The sequence below is a fragment of the Branchiostoma lanceolatum genome, chromosome 17 (genome assembly GCF_035083965.1).
Source record: "Branchiostoma lanceolatum isolate klBraLanc5 chromosome 17, klBraLanc5.hap2, whole genome shotgun sequence".
Taxonomy (NCBI): Eukaryota; Metazoa; Chordata; class Leptocardii; order Amphioxiformes; family Branchiostomatidae; genus Branchiostoma; species Branchiostoma lanceolatum.
Window position 1 is genome coordinate 15,031,346 of NC_089738.1, and position 18,376 is coordinate 15,049,721.

At 46.5% G+C, this 18,376-nt stretch overlaps 1 protein-coding gene across 1 annotated transcript; it reads right to left on the reverse strand.

Annotated features, from left to right (window-relative positions):
* Positions 1-186: 186 nt before the first annotated feature.
* Positions 187-15,911, reverse strand: LOC136422468 (uncharacterized). The gene is made up of 15 exons (XM_066410241.1): positions 15,868-15,911; positions 14,986-15,207; positions 12,031-12,116; positions 9,850-10,014; positions 9,195-9,391; positions 8,651-8,824; positions 8,102-8,206; positions 7,454-7,658; positions 6,768-6,907; positions 6,339-6,438; positions 5,729-5,846; positions 5,046-5,257; positions 4,323-4,490; positions 2,483-4,078; positions 187-2,141 (listed from the first exon to the last, which is right to left on the reverse strand). Exons 1-15 carry the CDS (start codon positions 15,909-15,911, stop codon positions 187-189), a joined length of 5,487 nt encoding a protein of 1,828 aa, XP_066266338.1.
* Between the last annotated feature and the right edge of the window lie 2,465 nt (positions 15,912-18,376).

The following is an 18,376-nucleotide window of genomic DNA, read 5'->3' on the forward strand; positions in this document are numbered from 1 at the left end:
CCCTTACTGGTATCAGGGTTCACTATATCAAATTAAATTCAATAACCTGAATGCTGATTTCATAGGTGATTCTCACTATGTCTTTTATCTTAAGCTCATTTTGTATTGAAAAAAAAACAAAACACGTTAACAACGTAACAAATAGCACCATTGAAAATGTTGTTATATGTTCCAGCACCAATATCGTTATCTGTAACTACTCTCCTCGGAGGTAGCTTTGGCGTCGGAAGTCTCGTCCTCAGGCATCGTAGGCTCGTCCTCAGGCGTCATGGTGGTTCTGAGTTTAAACCACCACTGCCAGAAACCCTTCTCGTCTCCCCATGGCTTTGACCGTGATCGGTGTTCCGGAGAAGCAACCGGCGGCGATGGCGTTTCTAGATCACTTTCGCCATTGTTAAATGTATCTCTAGGAATAGCACCGGTGTTAACTGGTAATGGGCTCGATGTCGATGCCATTTGTTCCGTCGGTGTTTCTACTACATTTTGCAGATTAGGTTCTGGTTGCGGATCCGGAAGTGACGTAGGTACTACAGGAAGACCTTCCGGGGACCAGGAATCAGTCTCTACCCAGGCTTCCTTTTCCCTATAAGTACTCACATCTTCATCGCCATGGCGACGGTTGGGCGGAAGGATACGTTGTTCCGTTGCTATGGTATCATCGCCAACGTTGGCAGGTCTTCGTTGTAACGGTTCCCTTCCGCGGTAGATACGCTCTAACCTACCGGTGTCGCAGTTTCGGCGGAAGTACGTGTCTCCCTCTCTGAACCACTCCGGAACGCACTTCGCCGAGGACTTGGCTGACTTGGCTGGCTTAGGTTTCCTGCCGACAGGGAGAGCGCTATGCAACTGAATGACATTGACGTCACCACGCCTGGGTCCCGCGTCACCATCTGTTGAGTCGGTTGATTTGCTACGATCGGCATCTTCTCTCCTGCCGGGTACGCTTGATCCGTTGTTATTCTTTTGCGAATTCCTAGATTTGTCGTAATCTAGCCTCTCCTGAGACCAGATGACGGGCGGTGGTCGCTTCTGTCTGGATTGATGACGTTGTTCTTCCTCAGTGTGTGCTGTCGTCACTTCCGGTTTACGTCTTTTGCCACTGCGTTGTCCTTCCTCAGTCTGTGCTGTCGTTACTTCCGGTTTACGTCTTCTGCCACCGCGTTGTCCTCCCTCAGTCTGTGCTGGCGTCACTTCCGGTTTACGCCTTTTGCCACCGCGTTGTCCATCCTCGGTCTGTGCTGGCGTCACTTCCGGTTTACGTCTTTTGCCACTGCGTGTTCCTTTACTCGAGAGGTCGTTTTTCTGCAATGACTTGTTGCGCCACCATTGCCAGAACCCCCTTTCATTCTTCCACGGCTTGGTGGTGACTGAGGTCATTGCCGTTGTTGTTTCCATCACTGTACTTTTCGTGAGGGTTGCAGCACTTGTGACCGCTAAAGGCCTCTGTGTGAAAGCAGCAGGACTTACAGCTGTCGTGGACATATTTGCTGATGTTGTAAGAACCGGTGCAGGGCTCGGAGTCATGGTTGGAGAATCTTGTACCTTAGACAAAATGTCTGTGTTTTGTTTGCCTGATCCAATTATTCTTATCCTCTGTGTTGCTGCTGGAGAATAAAGTGGAACAAATAGACGCTTAACGGGTGTCCTCCACAGTGGGGTCGTCATACTTGTTGTGGCTTTTCTGCCCGACGTTGACATACTACTCGTTGTTGCTGGTGTTCCCGTCGTGGGTTTGATGTCCGGACCAACCAACAGCTCAGTGAAGAGGTTCAGAAGACCAGTAGGCTTCCAAACAGTTTCTGTAGTCGGGGGTGAGAATGTGGGCTTCGCTGTAGTTCTCTGGTCGTCAGTCCTGGGCTCGGGGGGAGCGGGCAGTCCACGGGAGTGGTCCCGAGCGTCGTACGTATCCTCACTCCGGAGAATGGCGCTGCCTGTGAAGAAGTTTGACGGCCTGAGTGCCCAGCGGCGGATGGCTGCGTGACAGCGGGTTCGTGGGTCCGGTCCCAAGACGAAGTTGCAGCGCGGAGTCTGCCGGAGTCGGTCCTGTGTGTGGCACTTCCGTGAAGAGGAGAAGCCGAGACCCCTGGCCTGCACGCTGTAGGAGCCGCGGGGGATGGTCGTCCAGAAGTACCCGTCAAAGGCTACGGGAAGATGTAAGAACATTGGAGACAATGGTAATGGAAGATATAAAAACTAGCTTGCCATATAGACAAAAAACTAGCTCGAATACTTTATCATAGAACATTCAATTTGGAAGAAGCTCTTGCATGTTCAGCACCAAGGACAGTAGAGAAATTTAAAATGCAATGTCTTGATACAACTTTATGACTGGCACCTATATTCAATCTCTAGTCCTATCTGTTCGACGACATTGCTGGTTCAGCACCAAGGACAGTTAAGAAATCTACCGTAAGCTAAAATTTAGAATGTTATGCTTTTAATGTAACTTGATGATAGACACAAATCCACTCTCTAGTCTTACCTGTGCTAACGACATTAAGTACGCCGTCGATGAAGATAACAGCATCCTCTACCGGAGAGCAGTCAGAGTTGAACACGAGGCCCCGTAGCAGCTTCAGTTTCTTCTTCCGCCGTCTGTCCTTCCGGTTCGGCTTATTGTCCTTCCGGTCCGGCTTGTTGCTATTTCCGGTCTTCGACGGAGTCTCAAGGTCAGCGGAACCTTTGTTGTTTGCTGGAGAGGTTATAATTGCATTAATGCTTTTGTTATTTCGGTCAATAGTGTCTCTTGCGCCAGGTTGAATAGTCGTCGTAGCCGACGTCGTCGCATGTTGGTATTTGATTGTCGTTTGTGGTTTAGGAGTGGTGTCAATGTCAAACTTTGATTGTCCAATGGGATTTGGCTGGATGAAAGTTTTAGTGACAGATGAAGGAATGGCAGATTCAGACGCTTTCGACGCAGAATATATTGTTGAAGAATTTTTCGTTACTGTGAACAGGCTTTGTTTGGTGATGGTCAAAGTTTTCGAACTATCGGTGGTTGCAATATTGTCCATGGTAACATTGATATCATGGGTAGCCGTAGCTCCAGTCATCCTACTTGCAAACGTGAACGTATTTACGGGTTTGAGTGTCGGTGACGGCGTATCTGTTGACGTCCATCGGGCTCTGGTCGTTTCTTTGTCGTGTTCTGGTCGCCACGTTGCGTTGTTGTCAGCACGTGTTGAACCGTGGTCTACTACCCTACTGTCTACTGCATCAGTAGCAGAGCCCAGCAAAGTGAAGGGTGTTGCAGTGTTGGCTCTTACTGTTGTGTCAGGAGTACGTAACTGGTCGAAGACAGTCGTTGTAGCATCAAATGAAACATCACTAATGGTGGAATTGCCAGAAATCTTCGTGGTAGAGTAACTAGTCCTACCTGTATCTATTGCTTCAGTTACGAGATCCAGTAGACTGTTGGGTGCTGCAGTCTTGGCTCTGACTACAGTGTCAGGATTACGTAAAAGGTGGATGACAGTCGCTGTAGCATCAAGTGAAACATCACTAATGGTAGAATTGCCAGGAATCGTCGTGGTAGAGTCAATAGTCGTACCTGCATGGTGACCAGTTTCGGACGATTTTCCCTTGTCATCAGTGGTGATGTTTGCATCATATTTCCTTGAGATGGTTGTCAGTGGTGTTGTTGCTGGTATGATAGCAACATCAGGCGTTGTAGTGGATCCTGGTGTCACCGCTGTAACTGAAGAGTTATGATGTGAGGAGATACCACCCGCAGATGCCTCTGATGTAGGGCTAGCACCCAGCGTGGAGACAGAATAGGCTTTGTTGGGTGATGTAATGACATGGTGAATCGTCACAGGACTTTCCGTCGTAGAAGAAGCTGATGAGGACGTCAGTACAGACGGTGTCACCGTTGTTCTTACATCTACCTTTACCGTGGACGTGCCAGTGCGCGTGCGCGTCCGTGAACAGCGGAAGGTGGGTTCTGGACTCAGCACGAAGTCGCAGCGATCTCCCCGGCCGCCCACAGAACACTCCCGCGCGGAGGAGTACTCTCGGCCCATCGCCAGGACGGTGTAGCGACCGGGGGTCAGCAGCCGCCAGTAGTAACCGTCAGTGGCTGCAAATAAAAGTACAAATACATGAAAAGTATAAGTACTGCTCTCATTGCGTCTTTCATTGGAAGTCTTACATACAAATTTTAATATGTATGTTGATTGTAAAGTCTTGTTTTGGAGCTAATTGCAAGTAAATAAAACACAATGAAAAGTGTAACATTGCTTAGAGGGGTGCCAAGGTTAGTGACATTTTGCACAGCTGAGAAAAAAATATATTTCTTACCATATTGCAAATGCTGACTTTACCTGTGAAAACGCTGAGCTTGATGCCGACCACGTGGACAATAGCACCTTCCACAGGGTTACAGTTGACGTCATACACGAACCCTCTGAGCAGGTGTTTGATTGGTCCGTCAGTGAGTGTGGCTGTGGGCGTGGCTACGGGCGTGGTGTCCTCTTTCTTCTCGCTTTTTCCTGAAGATGAACGGCAAACGTACTGTACTTTTGATGGGCTGCGCGACCGGCAATATTATATCCTAACTTTAGAGGGAACATATCTCATCAGCCTGCAAGATGTGGATCCCATTGCATGCTGGGAGATGTAAAGCACTATATGTAATATGGAAATGCTTTTGTTTTTCCCCTGCTCTACCCATAGTGCCCTACGTCTCCCTGTATGCCATTGGATCCGTGCAAAGGTCTCTGCGTGACCTAATCCTGTGTCTGACATTACCAATCCAAATAATGCAGTCAAGCTTCACTAAGACCCTAGGTTAGATCTGGATTCTTATCTTGATGGTCTTTGGGGCAAGACAGACAATGCCTCGATTTGAAATCAGATATAGTAGTAATTTTTACAAGGGTAAATTGGGTAAATGGTTATATTCATCAGAAATGAAATATCATGTTTCAGAGTACCGACAATTCTTTTGTTCATTTTTCGATTTGTATTTTGGTGCCTAAAATGTGATTCTCGTTGCAAGAAAGAATCGTGACGTTCGTGTTCAAATAGTGCAGATCTGATCTTACCTTTACTCTCCCGGGATGGAGTGTGTACGTCATAGCTATCCGTCACTACCGTTGTTGTCGTGGCAACCGTCGTCCCGGCAACGCTAGTGGGCGCGGTCGGTGAGACGGTTGAAGATGTTTTTGTTTCCTCACCAGTGTGTGTGTGACCCTCCCCCTCCGTGGTGTGATCGGGGCACGGGACGGAGGTGTTGGTACCCAGGATGAAGTCGCACCTGACGATAAAAGCAGTTACGGTGTGAATAAGACAACGTGCATCATCACGCGCAACCTAGCAGACGATGTGCCAAGTTAAGCCCCCCTCTCACTGGACCTGCAGCACGCTGGCGGCGTCGCTGCGGCCGATCGAATTGACAAAGCACTCAAAGAGTTTCATCGACAAAAACGAATCTTTTTGAGCTTTGTGTGTTTTGTTGTCTTTTTGGTCATACTTGTACGTTTTGAATGATATTCCCATTATAAAATCAAGGGTAACACAAATCCAGTTTAGGCCGCAGCGACGCAGCCAGCGCGCCGCGGGTCCAGTGAGAGGGGGGCTTTACATACCAATGCGACAACAGGATCGTGACGTGAGTTATAGCTGCGAACGTGCGAACAACTTCATACCTAATACTCCATCAGGAGGTCACCCTGCTTCCCGGAGAAACAAAACACAGAAAATATACATTTGTGCATATCTTGTGTACCTGACGACCACGTTCCGGTAGCGCAGGGAACACTCCCGGGTGGTGGTGAAGCTGCCCGCCGAGGCCGTGACCGTGTAGTACCCGGGGAGGACAAGCTTCCAGTAGTCTCCGTCACGGGCTGGCGAGGGAGGAACGGGAGGTGATGGATAGTATCATTTCATACAATATGCCATTAAACATATCCTTACATGAAACTGAGAATACAAACCGTGATACAGGTCTTTGCTCAAGCTTGTTTCAGATGAAAGGATCTCCTCTTATGCTTGGGTCACATTTCCAAACCAGCACCCGGTCGGATCGAAAAGTATGATATAAGAGATAACTCAACACACAACACGTAAGAAAATTAGACATGAGCATAAAGTAGTGCATATTGTTTGATATACACATGTACTTTTCGTTCCTGCAAACAGCCCAGTCGGGCCAGGGTTTAGAAATGTGACCCTAGCATTACAAGGGAAAGGGCCTCAGGATCTTTTTATCTTTTAATTTATTTGTTTGTTCGCCTGCCAAAGACGTACAGTTAGAGCTTCCCAACTAGCTGCTGACTATATTGTGCTGATAAATCTTAAAGATACGTACATATGTGTCTCTTTCTTCCCACACTAACCTGTAGTAACATCGTGGTCGATCCCTTCCACATGGATAACAGCGCCCTCTATCGGCTTGCAGTTCTCATCACGCACAAAGCCTTTGATACCGATGTGGATCTCGAGAGAGAAAAATAAAAATGTCAGATAACCTCCTGGGACACGAAGTGATAGTCACGCACAATGGAGGCAAATACGATGCCCACGTCACCCCACATCACCGCCCTAAAACACCTTATGCTGCCCTTCTGTACAAGTTTGGTAATCTACAAATATGTATTGTGTTACAACTTTATTTACGGTGCTGTGCAGGTGTTTCTGATACTAGTAGTAAGCGTTTTTCTAAATTCGTTTTACGATGTCTTTCTTTATGATGTATTCTCGTTGCTTTGCTTGATCCCCCTACGATGAAAACACTCGTAACATGCAAACATGCAAACATCGCTCACCTGTTCCATAAAGCTGATTAAAGACTCCTTGTTGTTGTGCCACTCCTTTTCCAGGTCCTTCTCCTCGGGAAACTTGGAGCAGCCGAGCTCCATGGCGAGGTCCAGACTGTTGGTGTGCAGGTACAGGAAGTCCGACAGACCTGGACGACAGGCGGGAAGGAACGTCAGATGTGGTTATGGAGAAATTGAACTGTTCCCCAACTCAAAAAAATGGACTCAACGGAATTTTCGACTGAATCGTTTAATGCTCTTCGGCTATCTGACTCAATTGCCCTGGGCACCAGTGGCACTTTATGCACGCGTGGCGTCAGAAACGGGGCAAAGGTTGTTGGAAGTCAATATCACCCCCGTCCCGGTTAAGACAATGTTGACCTTATTTGATTAGTTGTATCTGCGTACCAGCAGTGTGATTAGGATGCTCATTCTGTGCTTCTGACCTTCCCGGCTTTTAGTACCAATTGGCCTGTGTAATTTGATACAATTGCAAAGGCAATGATTTAGATCAAAACTGTATGACATGTTACATACATGTAGGGAAACGCTATGAAGGTGAGATCTAGCCCAGTTTCCAAACCCACCATAGCTGCAAAGTTTCTTCGTCCTCTTACGTAAGAGAACGAATACTTAAAACACTCGGCAGCTGAAATAGGTTTGGATACCAGGCTAGGTGAGATCAACTACGGTACCTCCGGACACGCTGAACCAGCTGGCGCCGTTGGCGATGCCGCCCTGGCTGGCGAAGTCCTTGTATCGGCAGGGTCGCGTGTAGGGGCTGGTCATGGTGCGGTGCTTGACGGCGTACGTCTGCGCCAGGTAGCGGAACATCCCGTCGTCAGGCGTCCGACTCTCGCCCGACATGAAGCCCCACAGGTCATACCCCCGGCGGGTGACCTGGAAAATGCAGGTAGATTATCGTACCACAAATATTGGATGAACGTTCAATACTATAAAGCTAAGTATGCCACAGATTTTATACCACAGACATCGGATGAACAACTATTATCATACATCTTAACTTGCCGCAGATTACTAGTATTGTACCACAAATATCAGATGAACAACTGATACTATGCATCTAAAAATGTTGACTGTGATATTTCCATTCCTGCAGTTGCAGAACAACATGCGTGTGTATTATCATCATTATTGTGCACTAGCCAGGGTGCCATCCGATTTACTAGCCATATTCTGTTCGAGTGGCTGTCAAGTGTCAACACACCGAGGCTCTTACACTCGCTACCCTGATTTTTCAGGGTAGTGAGTGTAGGAGCCCTAGTCGTAATCGAATGGTACCCTGGCTAGTTGTACACACTACGTTGAATGAAGCTTCTCACCTGGTAGGGATAGTTCACTAGCAGTTCGCCGTCATGGAAGTGGCCGGAGAGGACGACGGGGAGGTCTTGGCTCCACTTGATCATAGCCTTGGTTTCAGGCGCCACCTGGCGGCAAACCGAAGTAAAGCAGGGGAGTGCAAGACCATAGATAATCGTCCATACAAAACTTCACATCGCCACAACAATCTTTAATACTGCTAATATCTACCTCCGTGAAAAAGGTGGTATTGTTTTGGGTGTGTGTGTGTGTTTGCTTGTTTGTTTGTTTGTTTGTTTGCCTTGGTGTGTGTCCGCACTTATTTGAATATTGTTAAGTGACAGGATGTGAGGCGGAAGATGGTATATCCGGAGACTGTCAGGATGGGAAGGTTGGCTTGGCCTGGGTTAAAAGTTGCATAGGCAGGACAATGCACAGACAGAATTAGTGAGAAATGCACAATAATAGATAGATAAGAAATTTAGCCGTAGAAAACTTCTACATATTGGACGGAGGTGTGAGATCTTCGGTTTCTTGTTCCGCATGTTCTATCCACATCACCATGTACTCACCTGGTTGAAGTACCAGAAGTGCGCCGGGATGGGGAAGTTGTTGTTGACGCCGCCGTGCCTCTCGTTGTAGAAGGCCTGCGTGTTGAGGTCGGGGAAGTTCCTGTTCAGATCGATCCCCATCGCGTTCAGCCGCCCGCTCCACACGGAGTTCTCGTGCTCTGGGCTGCCCGGACCCTGGGGGAGAAGGGAAGGGAATCCTCAAGAAGCTATGAACGGATTGCTATAGAATTTAGCTTTCCTTGTTACTGCAGCAGAACTTCGGGATTTTATATCCCATGTTTTGGACATGCTATGGTCAGTATTTTTTGGGTGGTGGATAGGGTTTAGACTCGGAAGAAGTGACCTAAGTTTGGGTCCCTAGCAGCTTTCTTTGAAACTGAACAAGCTTTTGTGTTGTTAACCTTTTCCTTGATAACCTATGATCATTACTTCTAACAATACACAATCTAAAGACGCAAGAAAGTGAAGTCATAAAAAAGTGGGGCTAATCTTTGGATAGCTTAAAGGTGTCAAAATTGTTAAAAGCTCATAGCAAATATCTTACAATGACTGCTGCGATCTCGTATCCGTCTGGGTTCAGTGCCGTGAGGATGTGGATGCGCGTGTTGTCTATCAGACGTGTGATGCGCTTGTCTCCCACCAGGTAGCGCTCGCACAGGTACCGCGAGAAGTGCAGCATCAGCTCTCGTCCCCGTGGCTCGTTCCCATGAATGTTGGCGACGTAACGAAACTCTGGCTCACCTGGATAACAATCATTACATCCGTTCTTTATCTCCTAAGGACGTAGAAAAAAGGCTCAGGAACAAACAAGAAAGGCAACAGGGACCAAAGTCGTGCAGCAAAAAAATCCCTTCTATTAAAATCTACGCCTTCGCTCAAAGGCACCTGCACCTCAACATTCACCTACTCAGAGCCTCGCCCGCGGCCTATGCAGCATACCTTGGAAGGCTCTGCTAAACCAGGCTGAGGTTTCCATTTTTCTGGGCGTGGCCTCCAATGAGCCGTCAGCCAATCAGAGAATCGGCTTTACCTACAGAAGATATTCGGGTAATTCTCTGATTGGCTGACAAATTGGTTAGGAGCCATAAAAGTGGAAACCTCAGCTCGGTTTAGCAGAGCTAATTGCCCGAGGTATATTGTATAGGCCGCGGACGTGGGTACCAGTACCTCAGTACAACCCACCCCCACCCCCTCCGTACCTGGCTCATGCAACCCTGGGTTGTCGGACATCTCTATGACGGTGAGTGCGCGGCCCCGCACGCTGTAGCCGATGTCGTACAGTCTGGTGATGTTAGGACACATGGCCGCGGTCTCGCGTAGGGTCTGCTGCAGCGCCGCATACCGGTGGTGCTTGAACTCCACCCCTGGAACGAACAGAACGCAATCACACTTCGTCGAAGACTCCTAAAACTTAATCACCCAAAGAAAGAAGATGGATTAACTTCTGTCCAATAATTCTTAATATACTGAAAGGCTTCACCCTTAAGCTAAGAGACGGAACCGGTGCGAACTGTAACCCAAATCAAGCATGTGTAGCAAATGACTTAGGTAATCTACCATTGCAGACGACATTGCTCAAGGCAATTTAGCAAAATTGTTCATTTCAATTAGCTAATTCTAAAGTATACTGGCTAAGATATTTACTACAGAATACCAAAATCCTGCTTTAGTACTCTTTTTTTACCAAAACTGCCTCCGCCTCTGAGGCGTTGCCAAAAATGTCATTTTCAAATGTGCATGTTTTGTGTCTGTTAAAACAGTAGGTGGTTTACTGCGAGTCCCTAACTGTCTAAAGTTGGCAAGTCCCACGCAGAGTTGGCACGAAAGCTATGAAAGTTTCCCCCCAGCGCTATAGACAGCTGTCGGGCCGAACACGCACTTCTGACCTCGTCTGTCAACGACGCTTCTAGCTACCATCACATTCTACCGCAGGCCTACATTCTGTGAGACCTGTTGGGACCGTGCCGACACGTATCGACGGGGGGAGTATATGTATAAGTCTCCACCTATACATACTTGCGGTTTGACTCGTACAAGCGAGCGGTTACTTGATATAAGGAGTGAGCGCCAGAGACAGTACTAGGGAAAGCTGTCTTGTCCATACTTTAACAGTAAGGGGACAGGAAAGTCTTAAGCTTGATACTGTAGTTACATTTTCAAAATTAGGGCGACGAGGAAATCTTATGGCAGTCCGGGGTTATCAAGGTTGCTGTCATAGTCATCCTACTCTTTAACCTGGAATCCAGACTGTTGCCAGAGCCCACTTAGGTCAACCCTTCGGCACTAGGTCAAATATGAGTGGATACTGTGGATGGAGTTCCTTAGACTTAGTAGTTGTCATAGATCAATGTAAGAATATCGACATAGGTTGATCAATGACTACATTGCCTTTTAATCTTATAAAATATACGTTGTAATTTTGTGCAAAATTCAAGTGCAAACACGAATCATCTGAAATCATCGTATTCAAAGAAAATGTAATTGTATCTCACTTGGTAACTGTTTTTACAGTTTACCTGGTTACCCCGCGTCATATCCGGGCAAGGCTCTTGCCTCCATCCTCACATAGCCTAGGGGGAAAGACCTACATATATACAAAGAAGTTGAGATCACCTGGGATGATTTAGGGAGGAAGTGTGTCTCTCCACTTTGTTCGGAGACAAAACAGCTACATTGAAAGGTTAATAACCTTAACCACTCAAGAGCTACTTAGGACGGTTCCAGACACTGTTTGTTGAGTGAGGCTTCTTGAGTTCGGGGTGACTAGAGGGCAGCAACCTCCTGACTGACGACAGACGGGAAATGGATGGACAGATCTGGTCCATCCATGTCCGTTCTACCATTTATATCTATCTATTACCTGCTGTGCCTCACTCTGATTCCGTCCACATGAAAGAAACGCTTTGAGCTTTTAGTCCTAGATGCATTCGCTAGTTATTGATACGTATATACTTTTATTTCTATCACATGATATTTATCTTTTAATTGATCTATTTTGGTTCCCAATTTGTATATACAGAATTTTAGATTGCTATATATAAACTGGGCGTCTTCCACCAGAATCAGGCCAAAGTCACGTGATCCGAATATGGGGTCAATGGAGCCAGGAAGCTTGCAAACAAGATGCCGGGGGGGGGGGGGGGCACTGTCTTCCAAATTGCAGCGGTTTTATTCATATGCCGTATAGCAACAATACCAGAACTGTTAAGGTTTTGGTCTTGCTGCTTTCCCGAAGGGGCGAGCTACGAAGTGAGTTAAAATTGACAAATGCCGGTATATATGTGTTCATGGTGCATTCATATCACATGATCTAGAAAAACAATTCTAATATCCTTTGTCAGATTCACGAACATTTCAGTCCATGGTCCACATGTACGTACCTTTCACTCGCGTGGTTTCAGTCCCACCTGTGGTACCGCCTGTCCCATTGGCACCCCTGATGTCCCCATTCACCACAACACTTGCGCTGAAGTCAGGAAATATGGAAAATGAAAATAAGACTCTTTGCTATTCAGTTTCGTTATTTTCATTCATACAATGTCATCCTTATATTATGTTTGCAGATGTGAGCAGACTCGGTCAGGATTCTGGTTGATTTGTTTGTTCAAAGTTTGGTTCAAAGTAGGTTGACTGGACCATGGTACTCCTGGAGTCGACAACTTGGGGCGGAGGTCAAAACAAGTAAAATATTTGTGTTCCAGACAAGTCACAGGTCACTTGTTGGAAAACTTGTTGGGTCACGAATGACATGTTTAACTTACGGAGTACAAGAAATTCTAGATCGTCGTGGTACAAAATACAACAGCAACATGTCAACTTGAATAGTCAGCAATTAGAAGTCATAACTCTCATGTACTTTGTATGCAATTTGTTCTTCTTAGGTCCAACAAGACTAGCTACTAATAAATGTAGGTTATTAGCTGATGGAATAAATAAAGTATCCAAATTGAAAGAGAGCAACGACAGCATTAAACACCGTCTGATGCAGACATCATGACTAGGTAGCAATATGGAGTACAATATACGGGACGTCGGTTTCCTTTTGTCTTCTAAAGTTAGATTAATTTTGATATTTTGACTTCTGACTATAATCTTATTTTCTGATACCTCAGAGGCTTTAATACATATATGCGCCATCACGTATGACAGATCGGCGCAAGTGTGCCATAGTCTTACTGCACGTATGATACGAAGTTCTGTGATGTAAAATATATAGATAGACCCCCTGGGACCCTGGTGCCACTTGTGATAGCAGTGCTGGGGCGTGAACACGACACAGGCGTGTTTTACTGTCAATACTCACTCCAGGGGAGGGGGTTACGACATATAACAGCACTGTCATCCGTGAAATATTACCAACATCTGGCATAACATCTCTTTCATAGACATCCCTCAACAAGAAACACTAGTATAAACGAAACAAAAATGGAGAGCACCAAGCTTCAACATAAAGATCACTTACTGACCATAGTCACAACTTTGCACTGAGGAGTAACGTTATATATAAACCAGTTACAGCTGTGTATCTTCCTGTGCATCACATGTGTAAACAAACTCCCCGAGAGCCAAAACACAGGGGTTGATAAGATGAATCCAATACAGACATTTTTAGATCCACCGCTATGAAGTTAATCTCAAAGCTGACCAGGTTTGTGCATCTGAAAGAGGCCCGAGCGCCAAGGCTTTTTATCGCTGAATCAGTAGTAATGCCTTTCCAGGCTCTACCCATAAATTGAAAACTGGCGCTTGTCCCAACACATTAAACTGTATTGTATTGGCAACTCACTTTGAAAACGAGGTCTATAACCGCGCAATGCCAGGTCACAGTATGACAGTCTACCCTAGCTGATTTGTATTCAAAGTATGGCGGAGTGTATTGCAGTCACAATATTTTCATATTTACGGACATGAAGTGCGTGTGATGATATTTACTTAGTGGATATTTTGTAAAGTCTCAGCAGTTGCGTCCCTGTCTCATTTAGAGAATATTGTAAGGCACTCTGTTAGTCTTAGGATGAGAGGCTGCGTTCTAATAGCTTGCAGGCTCTCCTAAACAAGTTCACATGTTGTGGCCACGGCCACATGCTGGCTAGATAGCTTTTGGTGAACCTCATAGAAGAAGGAGGGGGCAGACGGGAAGAGACAGAAATGTCACGGTGATGGCAGCGGCGGTCTGGGTCACGGCAAACTGGGCCGGCACGAGGGGAGGAGCTTGGAACAGTTGTGCCGGCGACCCATATTTCAACAGCTAGTTCTAACGGTCAAGGCTGCAGGTGTGCGTTGACTTAATAGGTTAAAAGATCGAAACGTTAAGTTGTACGCTCTACTTTGATCAAAACACCATGTTCTAACAAGGACCTTGCAATTGGCTCTAAGCTGTTCGTGTAGCTTTCTTGGTCACAAAATATTACAAAAAGTCGTCCAAAAGTTTTGAAATTCGTTGCCATCAGGTTTCACTGGGTGTCATCCTCACGGTTTATTTCCAGGTTCCACCTTCTGCTAGGTGAAGGTAGAGCCTGGAACTAAACAGGATGACACTCGGGCGAGGGGGTCTGACCGCTTGGAAAGATAACCAGGGAAGGAAAAGGCGACGATTTACCAATGTCAAGTTTTCAAACGACTGGACACGGTGACACGCAGTAACAGGTGCAGCAGTCACCGTATTTAACGTATCACCGTACTGGTATCAGATGTATTGGCAGCACAAGCTCGTAAAGTGGGTCAACCGCTTTCTGGAAGTAAAAGTGCCGCTGAGGTGGTAAAGATTTACGAAGATCTTGCCGCGCAGACACAATAAAAAGTGACACTAGCTCAGCTCCTTGCCCCAGTGACCTGTCAAACCAAGACAGATATCCAGTAAAGGCCGACCACGTGGCAACAGTAGTAGGATGCTAGCCAAACAGACGTCTGGCTTCGGTATATCACGGGATACTGTAAGTTTTCGTATAATTTAGCTAAAGCCCTGTGCCTATAGGGATTGTGACTCATTTGACTGGTTAGTACTGAATGTTGGATGTAGAGCTAACCAAAGCCGGCTGGCAGACCTCTGATTGACCAAGATTAGCTGAGCTACTCGCGTCCCCGGCCGTTTCCACACTATCATGGCCGTTAATCTCAAACTGTCTCAAGGCTAACGACACACGGGAGGCAGGCTTTAGAAAAGCAAACCAAAGCGGAACTATTCGATTAGATTGATGGTACTCTGAGTTTGTAGACATACCTGTCGAGGCAGCAGCAGACGAGAAGAGGAAACCAGGAGCGGAAGATGACAGACATTTCTTCCGGACAGACTCAGCTCCGCACCCGAGGAAACCCAAACACAAGAACGGTCCGACCCTGAGCCTCGCGCTGAGGTAGCGCCGTCACTGTTCTGCATCCTGCATCTCGGCAGCCATGTGAGTTTATGAACCTCCTCAGACCGAGCCTTAAAGTAAAAGTAGCCCGTCAGGAGCGCTGAAGACCCCCGCGCGGAGAGAGAAGGGCCGGCGCGGTCGCGGTGGAGTCCCCTCGGCTGCCGACTGCACGCACGGCCTGAGCACACCGCGCCCCCTGCGCGCCTGTAAACACGCGGGAAATTTGGAAAAATGTCAGGCATCTCCATGGGAAGAAAGACCCTGCGTGTACGGATGGGAAACGATGAAGAGACGCTTTGTTAGTTCACGATCAACAACATGATCCCACTCGAATCAAGAAAATATTAACATAGATAAAACTATTACTGAGTGACCTTTAAGCATGAAAAGTTAAGATTATACACACACTGCTCATCTGGTAGCATCAAGGCGACTGGGGGCCTGCTGCTGACCAGCTGCCAAAACGCATACCCAAGAAGATAACAATAGCCTCTTGTAGACTTTTAGGATTTTCAAATCATGCTAAAATGCACGCGATATCTGTTTGCATACCTGTGTGATTCGACCGGATATAAGCAACATGCCCAGATGGTCTATCTGGATTCGGGAGTAAATATACATTTATATAAATATAAATGACGACTGAAGTCGAGGTTCTCATCGACTACGATGGACGAACATCATATAAATATATATTGATGAATATATACCTCCAGCAGAGAGTTAGAAGATTCATCACAATCACATATTTCATACCGGCGATTCAGATTTTGAAAATACATGTATAAAACTCATTTGATATGAACCATCCCCTACTTGGATCATCCTCTCCTTGGATAATCTCTTGCTAGGATCATCCCCTACTTGAACGAACCATCCACAGTACTTGAACCATCCACTACTTGCATGCTTGCGTCATCCCCTACTTGGATCATCCCCTACTTGCATCATCCCCTACTTGGATCATGGTTTCACTCTATCTATGCTTGGACCATCCCCTCCTATGATCATCCCCTCCTTGGATCATCCCCTACGTGGATCATCCCCTACTTGGATCATCCCCTACTTGGACCCTCCCCTACTTGGATCATCCCCTACTTGGATCGTCCCCTACTTGGATCATCCCCTCCTTGGATCATCCTCTACTTGGACCCTCCCCTACTTGGACCCACCCCTATTTACATTCTCTCCTAGTTGGGTCATCCCATACTTGGATCATCCCTTACTTGAACCTCCCCTACATGGATCATCCCCTACCTGCACCACCCCCTTACATGGATCATCCCCTCCTTCGATCATCCCCTCTTTCGATCATCCCCTACTTAAACCCACCCCTACTTGGATCATGGTAATGTCTGTTTCACTCTATGCTTGGATCATCCCCTCCTTCGATCATCCCCTAATCGGATCATCCCCTCCTTCGATCATCCCCTACTTGGATCACCCCCTACATCTGTTCCTGATCAGCTTGACCCACGGGACCGCGACGAATGTTGTTGACTTTCAACTACGGGACGACCTTCTTGTCTGCCCGAGGATTACTTTTTAACGAGGAATAAATGGTTGTGAATCTGATAGTTTTAACAAAGAAAGGAGAACGGACGTTTCCTCTAAATACAGTTCGAAAACGTTGCTTGTATTATTCAAGACCGACTTTCACAGTCAGACATGTCAACGCCAAGCCTGTGTATATGTGAGGTCAGAGCACGGTCTGGCGCACATGGATAACAGCTAGGCTACATATGTTGAAATGGTTCCTGTGGGTAACTTACATAGATGAGCCAGTAGATGCATATGATAGCGCCCGTATGTGTCTGTATATGTGTATGAGCGTTTGTCTATGTGTGTCTATGTGTCTGTGTACTTCAGTGTTTGTGTGTGTGTGTTTGTCGCGCGCGCGCGCGTGTGCCTGTGTCTGTCTGTGTGTTTGTATGTGTGTCTGTGTGTGTGTGTGAGTGAGTGTGTGTGTGTGTGTGTGTGTGTGTGTGTGTGTGTGTGTGTGTGTGTGTGTGTGTGTGTGTGTGTGTGTGTTCGTGCGTACGTGCTTGTGTTTCTCTGTGTCGGTGTTTCCCTCAGTGTCTGTCTCTCCAATAAAACGCCAAGGCATTTTGATAATTGATAACTTGGTCCTTATTCGCCAAAATTAGGTTAGCGATTTCACCTGGTGTACTTGTATGTCAGATCTAAGGTCGGCATTTGGGCGAACCCGCTACCTCGTTCATTCAGAGATAGCATTGTAATCTTCATCATTTTAATAGACTTGAACACATTGAAACGCTTACCGACATAGGCTTACACGGCGGACAAAACTCTGAAAGACAGAATGACATTTTATCTCCTGATCATATCAAAAGCTCGGCAGTGTAGTCGTTGTCGTACCTGATTAGTTCATCGCAGTAGACCAATCACAAAAAGTGCATTTTCCTGACCAATGAGAGTGCAAAGAATGCATCAAGCAGCCAATGAGAGATCGAGAAGGCACTATATAAACCGAACGTGTGGCGCATTCTTTACTAAATCGGACAGAAAAGCAGCCTCACACGCACAAACTCGTATGAACGTCTCACGGCTAGAACATGAAGGTGTCTACATTGTCCGCTCTGCTCCTGACGCTGGTGTGCTGCGCCATGCTGGCAGAAGTCGTCACAGGTAGGGATATTCCAGTTGTTGCTCTGCGAGATTATATGAATATAAATTAATTTCATGTAAGACTGTCAGTTTTTTGTAAAAAATAGTGTAGAAAGTTGAAATATCAAGTTGCATGCACCAGTACGGAAGACCGAAAAACGCGCACGGACACATTTTCCAGCGTTATATTGGGCGTTTTTTACTTCATATTTCTATGTATTTCGCTTCAAACTGTACTCTAGCATGGTTCGTCTGAAGCCAGTCGGTGGAATAGTTCTCTAATAGCCACGTGCATGTTAATTTCTAGCTTGCATATGATTAACACAGGTGCTCAACTTTAACTGATTGCACGTGTACATTTGATTTCATGTTGTTCACCGCAACCATAACTTTCGATGTGTTCGTTTTTTCTATCCTTGCTTGCAACTTGGAAAGGCGGTAAGGGTGACCTGGACAGTCTCAAGACCAAGAAGGACGTGATACGTTACATCAAGGCCGCTGACGACCGTAAGCGAACATGCCATAGACTTCGGTCCATACCAACACTGCACGTGAATAGACATAGTTAACACTTCACGCTCTTGCACAGGTTTTGTTAGATACATAGCGTACATAGTAATATTACCTTCCAGTGCACGTTGGATCTATGGATGACCATTTAAAACGGCATGACTGGTTAATGTTTCGCGTTATGCCACCACCAACTGTAACACTAGGGTACGACCTGCACACCCTATGCCTGATG